The following is a 15,898-nucleotide window of genomic DNA, read 5'->3' as shown; positions in this document are numbered from 1 at the left end:
TATTCTCCTGTCGGACCCATTGTGCGTTCCCAAGTGAGTCAGCTAAATGTCTAAAATGTAAATGTTTACATTTGCATCTAAATCTAAATCCATTCCCCGTTTCCACAAGCATCAACTATCTCTGCCTTCTTGTTTTCTAATTGGGAAATTGTACATCAAAAACCATGCAGTTTCTCGGTGTGATGATGAAGAATGTCTGTCAGCTTTTGAGTCAGAGTAAATACAATGTGTTCAGTTGTACATGCGTCTCTGATCTCTGCATGGATACACAGCGTAAGACAGGAACAAATTCAGTGAAACAGAATGTGATGGATTTTTCTCTCATTAATGCGTCAAATGCCTCTACATCTGTATAAGTGAAGACGTCGGTTTATTTGACGCAACTCTGTAAATGAAATCATCAGGACATTTTCTATTCTCAGCTCTGAGCCCACATGATGATTTGACGCGTTTTCTGCCGCATGTCCTTGTGAGCACTGCTGTATCTTATTGATTTCTTGCATTTATTGATGAGTAATATTCAAGGTTTGCACTGAATATATTGCTCTCTCCAGCTGTCATCTCACCACGACATCTCTCTCATTTATTAGGTGGTTTACAAGAATAATGAGTTTAGACTGGAACTGTCACGGCTGGCTGAACAGCGAGACCCTAAGATCAGTATCCATGGTGACCTGATATTCAGCTGTGAGAATGTTGAAGCCCTGGAGCCGGTCACCTTCGACACGCCGTCTGCCTACTTGACATTGCCCAGGTGGAACACAAAAAAGACGGGCGCCATATCTTTTGACTTCCGCACCACAGAGCCCAGCGGCCTGCTGCTGTTCAGCCATGGCAATCTGCTGGGTACGCAGCCTGACAGGAAGCCCCGGGCAGACTTCTTCGCCATAGAGTTACTGGATGGATTTCTCTACCTAGTCATGGATATGGGCTCAGGCAGCATCAAGATTAAAGCCAGTAACAAGAGGCTTGATGATGGCGAGTGGTGCCATGTGGACTTCCAGAGGAAAGGACGCAACGGTAAGAGAATCATGTGTATTTGTGAAGACAGGGGAAGCCTCCTGTCTGCTTCTGTTAATGTGTTTCTCTGGTTTTAGCTGTGGAGTATAAAGAGTTCCAAGCTGTGAAATTGCCATATGCCAGCATGGATACAGTCACATTGGCAAGCTCTTGCCATTTATTCACTGCAGTGAAACACCCATGCATATGCAATAGGTTTTAATTACAATGATATTTTTCGTTGCTGTAATCAATGTATGACATTTTGAAATCTGTGTTAACCTATTTTCACAAGTGGCCAATTAAACAGTCTGCCCTATTAGTACAATCCAAATGTCTGCCTTATTAGTGGAATCCAAAAAATATATACACAGTTCCTTCTATCTAGCCTCACATTTCTATTATTCTATTTTAATACATTCCCTTCTATTTCCTTCCCACTCGAGCAGGATAATATGGCAAAGCAGATTTGTCAGTGTTGATTCTTCACTTTTCCAAAGCAACTTTTAGTTTTAGCTTCTTCTTTGCTCACAAAATCAACTCCTTAGGAATGGCAGTACAGTTTCTTTATCCACACAATAAGCAGGGACTGTAGTGCCCACTTCCTCAATCTCAGTTTGTTCCCACTTCTTACTTAGCACAACCCACACACACCTGTCTTCATTTTCTGCAACAAAAACATTGTATAAGGACAAGCTGACTCACTGCTAATGCCTGCCCTACAGGCTTTATCTCTGTGAACAGCCAGAGCATCCCGTTTTCTGCTAATGAAGGCAGTGAGATACTTGACCTAGATGGGGACATGTATCTTGGAGGCTTACCTGAGGATCGCCAAGCCGTCATGCTCCCCCCTGAGGTATGGACAGCGTCCCTTGGCCTCGGCTACGTGGGCTGCGTGCGGGACCTCTTCATTGACGGACAGAGCCGTAACCTGTGGAGACTGGCCGAGGTTCAGAGCGCCACAGGTGTCAGCAGCTTCTGCACCAGAGAGACTCATATCAGGTGTGCCAGAGACACATGTGCCAACGGTGGACACTGCAGAGAAGGCTGGAACCGCCACATTTGTGACTGTAACGGTAGTGGCTACCTAGGTCCCAACTGTGAGACGGGTAAGGGTTTGTGATGAGGGATGGTGGTGGATGGGGAGGATGAGGATGATTTTAAAATGCTGCTGTAAAGCTTTTAACACACTTTGGCCAGTATTTTATTTATTAACTTAGCTGCGTAGTGGCTGGAAAGTGCCTGCACAAATAAAAAAAATGGAGATAGAAAGAAAATTCATTATCAGCCTTTAATACTCATGCCTCCCAAACAATAATAATTTCATTTGCAATTACAGTATGATCATCTGTATGCTCTATAATGATATATCTATTCAAATGAGAGCCACGCTTCAACTAAATAATACTCCTCACACTCACACATCCACAAGGCAGTCTAGGTGGCAATGAAAGAACAATGAAGAACGATGTTGTTTTTCATTTAAGCCATTCAAAAGTAAATTGCAGTACTTCCTACTGTATAGTGATTCATTAATGAATTGTCAGTACCATGAGGCTGCCAGTGCTATGAGTCTTTCATTAGAAATGCGGTGCTGCTTCATTGGCCTGGATCACTCTGCATTTTCTATGCAGATGATTTTCTCACAGAGGCCAAATTACGCAGATATATTGGCAGTTAATACTATGAGGGATATATGAAAATCCCCCTTGTATTGCACTATGATGGGTATAAATCCTTCAGCAATTTTATTGCTGCTGCAATCTCGCCCCTGTCTTCACATGCTCCAGGCTTTTTCTGCCATCTGGTGAAACTGATGAAAACTGCAATCTAAGCTTTAATACAATACATGTTTCACTCCATAAACACCACTTTGTGTTGTTTAATTTAGTGTTGTGATTCCCTCAGGGACCCAATATCTGCTAACACTTCTTCCTGAAACCTACAGATGCCACCATGGTGAGTTATGACGGCAGCATGTATCTGAAGGTGGTGCTGCCAAGGACGCTACACACAGAGGCCGAGGATGTGTCCCTGCGCTTCATGTCCCAGAGGGCCTTTGGGCTGCTGATGGCCACCACCTCTCAACAGTCAGCGGACACCCTGCGTCTGGAGCTGGATGGAGGCAAAGTGAAACTCACTGTGAACCTGGGTAATGCTGCTGCAACAAATGCGAGCAGATAATAACCCACTTGACCTTTTAGGATGTGTCACTCAGCCAGAGTTCTCATGAGATTAGTTTCGTCTCAGACTCTTCCATACCCATCCTCATACATAATAACTACATTTGCTTAAAAAGAATTAGCACACCCCTTGATTCTTTTGCCTGTTAATGTAATTTCTGTTTGTTTGTTTCTTTTGCAATTTTTCCATAGACCTAAAGTGGCTCTGACAGATTTATTCAGAGTATTTAATTCTAGTTAACTCGAAATTAGTCAATTACAGAATGTGTGGTTAGTTACAAATGACAAAGATAATACAATGAAATAGGAATTAATGTTTGGGATGTAGTTATAGGGTTTCAAATATTTCTATTTTGGCCATTTTTGCCAACTATACTGGCATTGCTTCTGTCAGAAAATGAAAAACATAGTTCAAAACCTGCTTATTTCCCACAATACTGTATTCTTTGTCCTTTCCTGCTGGAAATACTGCTTTTATTTAGTTTAATTTAAATGGCATTTAAAATTCCTTTCACCATTATAGAAAATTTTCAACTAAAAAATACATGGCCAATTAAAACCTGAACTTTCATATAAAACAATGGTTTCATTTACCAAATCAGTTCTACTTTAAAGGGAAATCATTTATCATCGTTTATTTCAGAATGAAAAGTGCTTAATCTATGGATGGCATTTAAATCATTTGGGGTTTAATGACAACAAAAATTAACAATTTCTTTAGCCTAATAAAAGCACACGTTTTCTCAGAGGAGGTACATTTTGTCTGTATTTCATGGTGACAATGTACAGTATAGAGAACAATATGACATGCATCAAACTGGGAATTTCATTTATAGTATGATGTGCATCTTAACCACTAAACCACCAGGACCCACGATTGCAGTACACTTTGAACACAATTGCTTTTAATTTTTACTTTGGAGTAGAATGGAAAAGCTGGAGGAAATATGAATGAAATATGTATTTTTAGACTCTAGAAAGAGAACAATCATGTGTTCCCATGGATAAAACTATAAAATACAACATTACATCACAGCTGAATATTAATAATTGAGTGACTGTGTGTCTAAAATCCAAAATAAATCTTTAAACGGTAGAAAGTTTGAAGAGGTAATTTCTCAAATACAAAAAGCTATTGAAAAACTCAAGGGGGTTAGTGCCTTTTTAAGCAACTGTAGGTGTGTATGGATATTCTGCTCTCTCTCTTGTCTCTCTCTCTCTATCTCTATCTTTCTCTCCTTTTCTCTCTCTCTCTCAGTTCATCCAGTGGTCAGGTCCCATCTGACCGTCCTGGCTCTTTCAGCCCTTCAATGACTTGTCTGCAGTTCAAGGAGAAGGCAGTCAGAGACCAGCTATATCATTACTCTGAGATATTACCACTTAAACTGCTCACGCCGTAGATGTGACCATTGTGGTTCCCTCCCCTCGCATTTACTGGCCTATCCAGTTTAGTGTCGCTTCACTGAACACAGGGTGCCAGTGATGGGGACACACACACACACACACACACACACACCTACAGCAGAAAATCACTGGTCTCTGGCTGTCTGTATCCACTGCTCTGTGATGGTTGACAGCTTGAGAGCACTCCTCAGCCACACGACTTACACCAATATATTCATGCACTCTTGGATAAATTGGTTTCGTGATTCAAAACATGCAAATGACTGATGAGTGGGTGATTCCTCTTTGTGCTGAAAAATCTGGAATATTTATATTTGGAATATAATAGAAGTCAGACAATATTAGCTGTTCTAGACATGAGAGAATGTGTTGCTCTTGTCTTTTTTTTTTTTTCACAGTGTAAGGTTCATTGTGGCTGCAGGTTGTGCAAATCGCCCTTTTCCTCTGTATTTGACTTGGAAAATGCATTACCATCAGGCCTGCAGAACAAGCAGGAGACTGAATCATTTCAACAGCAGTTTGAGTTTAAGAGTGAAGATGGATCACGGTTTGGGCCTTTGAGTAGAGGTGCATCAATTTTACAGAACCAATCAAACTTTTTAAATTACACATTCATGCTTTTCTCAATAGTATTTAGTGAAATTAATCGATCACATTGATGTATGCATAACTTATTAATGCACGTAGGCTATCCTAAATATGGCATTTTAATAAAACTAAAATGTAATTTCAGTAATATGTTATAGTGTCAGCTGCCTCCGTTTCTAATCTATCTTTGCGGTAAATTCATCCTGCTCCATTGGGTGATAACCAGTGTTTATTCAGCTTGACATGTTAAAATCTTGATTATAATCTCCACACAAATTTAGCACAGGTTCCATTTTTGGGTTTTTGTTATCTGCTTCGTACATTTTCCTAACAGGGATACATGTTTACTGTATTACCCCAAAGCACATCTGAGCGAAAATCTGTTGTGAAACAGTCAAATTCATTTGCTGACACGGACTGTAAGCAGCCAAATCAGAGCTGATACCGACACTAAAAATAATACTGGTGCACCTCTACTTTTATGGTGAATAAAACTCTTATTGTCCCAACTTTGATCTGGTCTTTTGTACTTCCAGCAGTGCCAGACACATGCTGAGGTATTCCTTTCACTCACTGTTCATTTTTTCTAATGTTACGTGCACAACAGGGGAGGAAAGTGGCGGTTTAGACTCTTGAGGCTGTCCCCGGATGGTGGGCTCTGAAAAGCACTGAACTGTCTGCAGAATGTACCTTGAAGGATGTGAAATATTCTCCTCTTTTGTGCTGTTCTTTTTTTTTCTTTTAATCTCACCATCTCACTCTCTCTCTCACCAGATTGTATCAGGATAGACTGTAATCTCAGTAAGTGTCTCCTATGATTATTTACTGTACCATGATTTAGAGAACATGCACTGTGGTATGATCATATGCCTCTTGCTCTATTCTCTGATAACACAGAACATAATTCTTACATTTTTCCTGCTCCACAATTGTCCTTGTTTACTGTTTACCTTGTTATCCTGCTCACAAGCATCAAAGATAAGAACAAAAATGAGACTTCACTGTGGCAAGTTGTGGTATGGTTGAGTATAATTGGATCTTTTTGCTCTATGCAATCCACATTTAATCAACAATTTGAATGAGACATTTTCTCAATATTGCAGGGTAATAATGCTACAATCAAATGTAGCAAAATGTGATATATAGTAGTCTGTTGTTGTGCTGCCAATGAGCCTGTCATTCATTTGCCTGTGACTAATTTGCTCACATAACTGATAATTGGTTACAGCTAATGTACAATCAGCAATTATCTGTGATGAGAAAAGCACCACTTAGTCTCAGTTTAGAGAGAAATTTGATTTAGTTACTGGGTAATCACACTGCGGTGGCAGAGCTGAGATGAACTTGCAGCTTTGTCTGATATCTGATCAATAGATGAGTGTGAGACGTGACAGTCAGCTGTCAAAAGCCCTTTTTTTTTGTTTAAATGTTGAAACATGTTAGAGAGATTTACAATTTGTTGGAGCAAATTCTTCCAATTTGAGGAGAATACTTGCAGTGGGACATAGTCTCTTTAAAAAATGAATTAAATCATCAGATGTCAGTTTTTTTACGACAAACCCTTTGAATACAAAATGCGTCTGAATCTAAGTAGTCGTCCTATATCACCAGACACCTGTTATCTTGCTTTGGGAATCATGATGAACTAAAAAATTTGCTTGTTGCATCTCAATGAGATTTTAATTCTAAGAGACATCCTGGACCAGATGTGCTATAAAGTGCAGGATTAATATTAATTAACTCTATGAATGAATAAAATGTCTAAAAGCATGAAAAATGACTTTATAGGAAAACTCAAGCTGAGAAACACAACAATAAAGACAAGACAATCAATCAAATACATTTTTATTAACCACGGTGCATTTAAATGAGCGAACATAATTCCATTGATTGAAAGGCGATTTTCTGGTATCCTATACTCTTGTGAAATGGAGTGGCACTTTAGGTTCTAGTGCGATGATGTTGGAATTTATGATGTAGATTGTTGCTCGCACCTGATAGTGAGAGACAGGCAATTTAAGTTTTGGTTCAGACTACAGCGGTGCGAGAAACAGATAAAAGCTATTGCCAGTGGAGAGGTGAACGGCTCCCTGATATAGATCATCCAATACAGAAGAGGCTTATGAATGCTTATAAAAGTTATCGCTATAATCGAGTGCTGGCTGAAAGCTTGTTTCCATGCCTCATGTATGAATAATTCCTGGATTCTCTCAAATAAAAACGTTCAATGTTCAAATATTTGATGATTTACATAGCTGGCTGGATTTTAGTCATTATATGTGGTATGACATGTTACGCTCACCTGAGATGAAGGGCAACATTTTTTATATAATCTCAAACATATTTTGACATTTAAGCATGTTCAGTAACCGACTGTAATTTAGTCTCATGTTAATCTATTGATCTGATGCAGATTTGATGGCTGTACATGCACAGCAATGGTGTACACTTTTACTGTTACAACACACCATTATAGTGAATGGATTACATTGTATTATTTCTCTTTTCAAGGTGAGTAATGTGTGTGCGTTCACGGGTGTGTGGATGGTTGGACACAAGTGAGGTGTGCTGTCTCTATAAACCAGTTCAATGACCCAGTGTATACACACCTGCATGAGAGCATTTTTAAATGGTTCATTACTCAACAACAAATAAAAAGCAAGGTAAAAATTCAGGTAAATTGCAAAGATTGATCATGGCTTATTAAAAGAAATGCTCTATTTCCTTTATCTCCTCAGATATCTGCCTAATAAATTGCCCTCTCTTCCAGCAGATGGCATTGTACCATCATGCACTGTCCACAGAAAATGTGTACTGTATGTATGTGCACTTCTCTGTGTGCAACATTAATCGTCTTCCTGATCTGTTATATTGTATGTATGCTACATCAGTGACCTCTGAAGGAGCTTAATGCTGCCGATGTGATGATGGATGGCTTGTTAATGGCATTTATGATTGATAACAAAAGATGAAGACAAATATTTAAATTGCAGGAATGGCTGCCTAAATGATTTAGACAATCATCAGGCGGAATTACAGTTTGCACCAGACTGAATGTAAATATATTTGTTTTGGCAATTTTGAAGGATTAGCTCACAACTTGAATTCAAGTCTCTCAGTTGAGGTATCTTGTGAGTCTAGCTTACTTCAGAAGGAATCAGGGAGGCAGTCCGTCTGCAACAGCTGCTTGGAAGCTGTCCACAACTGGATCCATAGTGGGTGGGTAATAGTTGTAAGAACAAATGTTGCTGCAGTGCTCTTGATTAATTCTCTGGAATCTGGGGAATAATGGTACACAGCACACTTCTGAAATGAGGCATTTGTTCTACATAAATTACAGAATTACCATAACATGCTTTGATTAACACGTACATCCTGCGTTCAAAGTCTCAGCTTGCTCGTAATGCTGACCTGTAAAACCGCGCCATGCCTTTGAAGTTATCCTTGTTTGAAAATATTAAACAAATTAATTTTTAACTGAGGATCAAACTGGACAAAATAGGCCCTTTTACATGTGCAGCCTGCTCTAGTGCCTCTGGAAGCTGAGCTTGTGAGGCGAAGGTGCTTTGAAAGAAGTCTACATTTCAAAGGGTTTACAGTCAGATGTCTGTGTGAATACATATTATATTCCACCATTTTACTTACTGCCCTCTGCAGTGTTAGAGATAGATCCCTGTAAACAGTGTGCACTCCAGTTTTATCCTGTGTAGCATTCATCTTTAATGAGATGTGAATCATCAAGTATCTAATAGAAAGTATTCCCAGTTGGTATACTTTGATAAAATAAAACACAAGTAAATATACCATCCTCCACTTTGCTCTGAAGAATTTTCACTCTGTTTTCCTGTTTTCGTATTTGGATGTTTGGGCTCAGACACTAACATTTAGATAGCAGGGAAGCTCCCCTCTGAGAATCACTGATAAGATAAGTAGTCCCTCCTATCCGGCATCCCACTATCACCTCTTTCATTACAGCAAATCTTGTCCATACCTCTGTTTTCATAAGATTTACAAAGTAAACATTTCTGTTTTTGTGCCAGACATGATTCCAGCAAGTGGTTTGTTTTTCATTATCTAAGTAAATCCATTAGATGTAGAGGGAGGAGGATTTGATGCGATTGATCCGTCTGGCGTGCACAGTCGATATTCAGCAGGTGGATTGTGGAATCATGCGGTGTTCTGTAAAGACACTTGATATGCAGCTCCGGCCAGAGTCTCCAGTCGCAGTTTTATTTCCCCGAGGATGAAACAGCGAAGTGTTCGGAAACCAGTTGATGTTTTCCATTTATTGCCCTCTGTACGTCCCCTGTAATTCTCCTGCACCCTGAGCTCAATTAGACAGACAAACCCCTAAAGGCGCAGTCAGCTTAGGCATGGCCAATTAGTTTCCCAAGCGATGTCAGAACTCCTTTGAACTGCCGTGTCAGCCTGTTGCATAGGCACTGATTCGGGATGACGGTGCTGCAGTGGCAAGCTTCTGCACTGTGACCTATTTTGAAACCAGTGGAATAGTCAGAGGATAGTGCAGAAATTCTGAAAATGAAAGCCGTATGTTTGAGCCACGCCTCTAGATACATGTTTCCCCAGTAGACATCAATCAACTGTCCAGACAAAGAAAAAGCATGGTTCACGCTATTTCAGCACAGAAATCATTTTACATGTCAATCATTAGATAGGAGCTACTACTGTAGTTTCTTTGTTTTGTTTTGGGTTTTTTTCCCTTTATTTTCCCTTTATGTGTAGAGTGAATGCAAATTATTGGTTGCAGGTAGATGTTGGTGGTTGTGTGTGAGTGATAAGTGAAAGAAAATATGCACCCTGAGTAAAGAGTGCTTCTCATGTTGAGAGCTTCGTCTGGAAAGAGTGTACACTGAGCTGATGTGGTATGATTTTCACTTGATGCTGTCCACCTCTTAGGCAAGGGGCCTGAGATACTCCAGGTAGGCGAGAAGCTGAATGACAATGAGTGGCATGCAGTGAAGGTGGTGCGGCGTGGGAAGAATTTGCAGCTGTCTGTAGACAATGTGACTGTGGAAGGTACAGTAGGGATTAAGCAGCTGTGCTAACACACATACACATATTGAAAGGAATTTGCAACTCAAGCTGCTTTTTTTTTGGTTCCTCAGGCCACATGACTGGCGCCCACACCCGCCTGGAGTTCAACAACATTGAGACGGGAATCATGACAGAACGGCGTTTCATCTCTGTGATGCCTTCCAACTTCATCGGCCATCTGCAAGCGCTCTCCTTCAATGGGATGCTCTATCTGGACCAGTGCAAGAATGGAGACATCTCCTTCTGCGAGCTGAATGCGAGATTTGGCATGAGGCACATTGTGGCCAATCCTGTAACTTTTCTAACCCAAGCCAGCTACTTGGCCTTCTCCACCTTGCAAGCCTATGCCTCCATGCACCTTTTCTTCCAGTTCAAGACCACCAGTCCTGACGGCTTGATACTCTTCAACTCTGGAGATGGGAGTGATTTCATCGTGGTGGAACTGGTCAAAGGGTAAGTGCTGTAAGCTGTAATCTACGTACAGTAATTTGATGAATCCACATAGACCCTTTATTTCCTTCAGATCTACAGTTAATATATTTACTTGATAGAGAAGGCTATTTGGGACAGGATTTAACAGTATTTGTCCTGCTCAAATTTAAGGCATATAAATAGGAAATTTACAATTTTTCTTCTTTCATGGACTCAAAATTACCTAATCATGATTCATACATTATCTTGAGCCTGCAGCTCTGAAGAGAGACACGAAATAGCTTTAAAAACAATTTGTTCATCATAAATGATTTTGTTACAGGGAAAGCTGCAGAGAGAGGCAGCAAGAGTGAAAAACAATAGCTGCCAGTGCCACTGTGCCAGTGTCATTCTCACTCTCAGACCTGCTTGAGTAGATTTGGCAACTTGACTCCATCACAAATACGTTTTAAATGTTTTATTCATTGTAAATAATTTTGTTACAGAGAGAACAGGAGAGGAAGGTTGTCGAAACAGAGCAAGCAAAGCAACAATTGTAGTTTCCCACTGCCAAACCTCACACAGACTTTCTCCCAGTAAGCAATTAGTCAGCAGGAGGCCTTGTTCAGCTCCGGAGCTTGCAGTAGAAGCTCACACAGACAACACAGACGAAAAATGGCTTCCAACATTTCTGTCACAGTTTTCAGGCAGCTCAATTTTATCTGTGAAGTGTAGCAGCTTGTCATGGATGTTGCTTAACTTTCAACATTTCAAAATTCAAACAAGATTCAAGACGTCAGTCTGTCTTTTGAACAATATCAATATAAACATGACAGTATGCTATTAGAACCTCATCATTATCATGTGCAGTTACATAAATTCTTTTTTTTTGTGATGAGAAAATGCACTCAAAGCCACTATTTGAACCTAGTTTTTATTATAATCACCTAAAACTGTTAATGCTAGTATGGTATCTGTAGATGTACTGAATGTAAGCAAACATCTGTGTTGATCTGTAGGTACATTCATTATGTTTTTGACTTGGGAAATGGGCCGTCACTAATGAAGGGAAACTCTGACAAGCCACTCAACGACAATCAGTGGCACAATGTGGTGATCTCCCGTGACAACAACAACGTGCATATCCTAAAGATTGATTCCCGTACTGTCACCCAACATGCCAATGGAGCCCGCAACCTGGATTTAAAAGGTAATTTCTCTTAACAATCATAAAGTTGAAGTATTTTATTCGAAGTCGCATATCAGTGAATACTTGCTGCAGGTACTAACACTGGGCATACAATGTTTGTGTTGTTCTGTCTGAGTCTGCATAGTAAACCAGTTTCTAACCAAAATCTGATCTGGTTTCGGCAGTTTATTAAAATCCATATCTATTCAGGTATTCCATTTCCATCCACACAGTAAATCCCACTGAGCTTCTCTCAAAAAGGGAACAATTTGGAAATATTCAAGTTATCTCATTAACTGCACATGCGCAGTAAAGCAGTCTCAATATACTCATATTTTAAAGCAATAGCCCACTATTCATACATCAAATGAATAATTCCAGTATCATAATAACAATTCTCAGCCATATGTAACAACATGTACGTAACAAAAAACTCAACTCTGATATTTATAGTCAAATTTGCCTCTTAAACTAACATTTGCATTACATCTTATTTTGTTTCCTGGAGGTAAACATCTCAAAAATGATAAAATAGGACTTCTTATGATTGTGTGGTTGTTCTATTGTTGTGGAGACTTGTTATTTCTTGGGACCAAGTTCCTCCTTTTTTGTATTTCTGGTTTAATATCACAAGAATACACACAGACAGTTGTGTTACTCTATTAAGGTTTATGTAACTGTCATAAAACACATGTTTAGCATGCACCACCAACTGGGGTTGGGAAGCAGGCAACAATTACCAGCTCTGAAAATGGTGGACCACCTGTTTTGGATTCTGTTTTCCAATGGATTTGTCAAATTACTTGTCAACTCAAAGTTGGTTCACAACTACGCTGAAAAAGGTAGATTATTTGTAATATAATGTCATGCACAGCCTCTGAAAGACGCATCATACCACCTTTTTTAGTTTGTTTTAGTACATGAACCAGCATGTACTTGGATATGGCAAATGAAGTGACTTTGCTGCTTCTTTTAACCCATTTGTGTATCTTACAGGAGAGCTGTACATTGGTGGTGTTGGGAAGAGCATGTACAGCAGCCTGCCTCGGTTAATAGCATCCAGGGAAGGATACAAAGGCTGTCTGGCATCTGTGGACTTGAATGGAAGACTCCCTGACCTGCTGGCAGATGCCCTCCACAAGGTCGGAGAGGTGGAGCACGGCTGTGGAGGTAAGGCATGAAACACCTGTGAATCCTTCATGTAAGCTTGTATTTCCATCAGTTCAGAGCAGAGATGAAACCAAAGAAACTCAGAGTGACTGCTCACTGAAAATTCATTACACCACATTTGTTAAGGTATTAAACAGCTTTTCGGAATGCTCCATAATGATTGGTCAGTGAGCATGTTCTGCGGTTTTATTATTTCTGATTATACACGCTAACATGTAATAATGTCACTCTTCAGTCGCAAAGTCCAGCTGCTTTTGTTGCGTTCTAATCAGGCAGGAAAGAGCTCAGTAGAGCGCATAGTTCTGCCAAGGCTAAATAATCTAAAATCATCTCCCCAGGTTGCCATTACTTTCACAGGAAACAATGTGCTGGTTATGATAGAATATAAGAGTACATAAAGTTTGGCCTGTGGGTGACACTTGAGCAAAATTCATGGAGCCTCCAGAATCAAAAGGTGTTTTTCTCTTCCTAGCATGACTTTTTCAGGGATTTTTTTAAGATTTATGGTCTCCAGAATGAATTAAAAAAATATGAATCCTCCTCTTGAGAGTATAACTGTTCACAGCAAATTCTAAGCTAGTCGAGTTGACCTTATTCTAAAGCCTACAGCTGTATAATACAGTAGCTGGCTAAAAGCTAAACAGCCATCTTACTAACCTTGTTTATCACTATGTTGTCTTGCTGAGCATCACTTTACATCAATATTTTCTGTAAAAATTGTATCTTTTATAATCTTATGCCTATTTTGTCTCACCATTACTTATTTATTTCCTTTGGATAGTAGTGAAGATTCATAAATAAAACAGAGAGAAGGCACCTGCATGGTAAATCTGCTGTCAACACCCTGCAGGTCCCAGTACCACATGCACAGAGGAATCCTGCCACCACCAGGGAGTGTGTCTGCAGCTGTGGGAGGGCTTCTCCTGTGACTGCACCATGACCACCTACGGGGGGCCGTTCTGCAATGACCGTAAGTGCAGGTGTTTTACGTCTGAATGGGTCTGATAGCGGGGAATGTCCTCTAAGAGAAAAGTCTCTCACTGGTCACCACAGAGTAAATGATGATCACATCCCGAAGTAAGTAATTGGCTGTCAATTTTACAGGTGGAGTGAAAATATCCGTAAAATATGAGTTCTCTTGTTAAGAACATTCAGTCAAGCTCACTGTGTTGGTTTAAAGGCTTTAACAATCAGCCATGACAAATGTCTTTCTAGATAACACAACATTGTGCCCACTTAGAGCAACTCACACTGGTTATCCGGTCATAACTGTTGGGGGAAACATTATATCCTCAACATTTGAACTGTTCAAAAGAGAAGACAAACAGCCTCATTTTATCTTCATAAAAACATGTTTCAGTTTAGTAATTGGTTTTGATTATTGATTAAATGAACTGCAGACTTTTCAAAGTGTCGTATCTTTGGTGCATGCATAATGTTCACTATGATTGATCACCCATTTTAAGCAAATTTTAGTATCTTCATTTTTATGCCTCCCCCCCTGGCGACGGCCCATTCTCGTGAGCATGATATCTCAGGAACACCTTGAGGGAATTTCTTCAAATTTGGCACAAACGTCCACTTGGACTCAAGGATGAACTGATTAGATTTTCGTGGACAAAGACCAAAGGTCAAGGTCACTGTGACCTCACAAAACACATTTTTGGCCATAACTCAAGAATTTATACGGTCATTATGACAAAGTTTCACACAAATGAAGTACTAATAGGATAAAATGATGAACTGATGACATCCAAAAGGTCAAAGGTCAACTTCACTGTGACATCATAATGTTCTGCAAAAACACTTTTCTGGCCATTATTCAACACCAGAACAGAAACAGAAGGGGAGATTGTGACCATATTTCACATTTGGTCGGATACTGAACTGGTGACACTAATCTTGGTGTTGAAACTGTGATGATTGTATAAATCTTCTGTGCTGCCAGGTTGAAGGTGTGTGTGATGCATCCACATTTTCAAATTTGTGGCTTCTTTGCAACAACTTCCACATCTGAGGGATCGTCTACTGTCATGGCTACAACTTTGTGTTCTATCAGAATCAGCTTTATTGGCCAAGCATGTGAACACATACAAGGAAAATATACTTAATACCTTTTATTAAACTCCTTCAAAGTCTTCACTACAAATATTACATGAGTCAGACATGGATGTAAACTGCAACTTGACTGGTTGGCAGAGGGATACAACTGCAAGGCGATATTTCTAGTTATACAGTATGGAAATGATATTGCCTCAAGGGTAGGAAATCAATCTAAAGACTCATGATATTCTTTGGAAAATGATTGACAGTGATGCAGAGTATACACGATTTGCAGTCAATGGATAAAACATGAAAAAACACTGATGTATTAGAAACAGTGCTAATGCAAAGCAGTATTAATGATTGGCTTCACTATCATAGCAACAATAGCTTGCAAGCTTTGATTGACACACCATCAGTCACCGTTTATTATTGTTTTTCATTAAAGTGCTGAGATTGTGTAGTTCAAGTGCTTTTTTATACTTAAAAAAGACAGACTGAATGTGATGGGATACATGTCTACACGTCTCATCCCCTCTGTTTCAAACACTGACATGAACTGTTTAATAAGAAAATTTGCATATATTGTACAAGCGTGCGGGTTGATGGTAATGTGCTGTATGTCTAACTTGAGGAATTGATTGCACGCTATTTGCACATCACATATTGATAGCGTTTCAAAAACCTCTAGACTGATCGCTGTCTCCAATATAAAGAGCCCTCTGTGTCCGAAATAATAGACCCGACTTTTACTAGAAGCTTTTCATACTTATAATAGCAAGAGATTAACATTAAGCTTATTGGTCTGGTGGTCACGGTGAGTTAAGCTTCATTTGCTGCAGAGTCATTTAGAATA

The 15,898-nt window shown here is 39.6% G+C and overlaps 1 protein-coding gene across 5 annotated transcripts in view; it reads left to right on the top strand.

Moving 5' to 3' along the window:
- Positions 1 to 15,898, top strand: part of nrxn2a (neurexin 2a) — a 121,106-nt gene that overhangs the window by 48,328 nt on the left and 56,880 nt on the right. For all 5 annotated transcript variants that reach the window (XM_042431607.1, XM_042431606.1, XM_042431604.1 and 2 more), the window contains 9 exons: positions 591 to 1,020; positions 1,725 to 2,108; positions 2,948 to 3,151; positions 5,949 to 5,975; positions 10,092 to 10,211; positions 10,301 to 10,682; positions 11,660 to 11,850; positions 12,826 to 12,999; positions 13,850 to 13,969. In XM_042431607.1, the coding sequence (XP_042287541.1) occupies positions 591 to 1,020; positions 1,725 to 2,108; positions 2,948 to 3,151; positions 5,949 to 5,975; positions 10,092 to 10,211; positions 10,301 to 10,682; positions 11,660 to 11,850; positions 12,826 to 12,999; positions 13,850 to 13,969 (2,032 nt within the window). The remainder of the gene's footprint in view (positions 1 to 590; positions 1,021 to 1,724; positions 2,109 to 2,947; positions 3,152 to 5,948; positions 5,976 to 10,091; positions 10,212 to 10,300; positions 10,683 to 11,659; positions 11,851 to 12,825; positions 13,000 to 13,849; positions 13,970 to 15,898) is intronic.

This window comes from Thunnus maccoyii, chromosome 13 (genome assembly GCF_910596095.1).
Source record: "Thunnus maccoyii chromosome 13, fThuMac1.1, whole genome shotgun sequence".
Taxonomy (NCBI): domain Eukaryota; kingdom Metazoa; phylum Chordata; class Actinopteri; order Scombriformes; family Scombridae; genus Thunnus; species Thunnus maccoyii.
The sequence above is the reverse complement of the archived record's forward strand: the minus strand, read 5'-3'. Positions and strand labels throughout refer to the sequence as shown.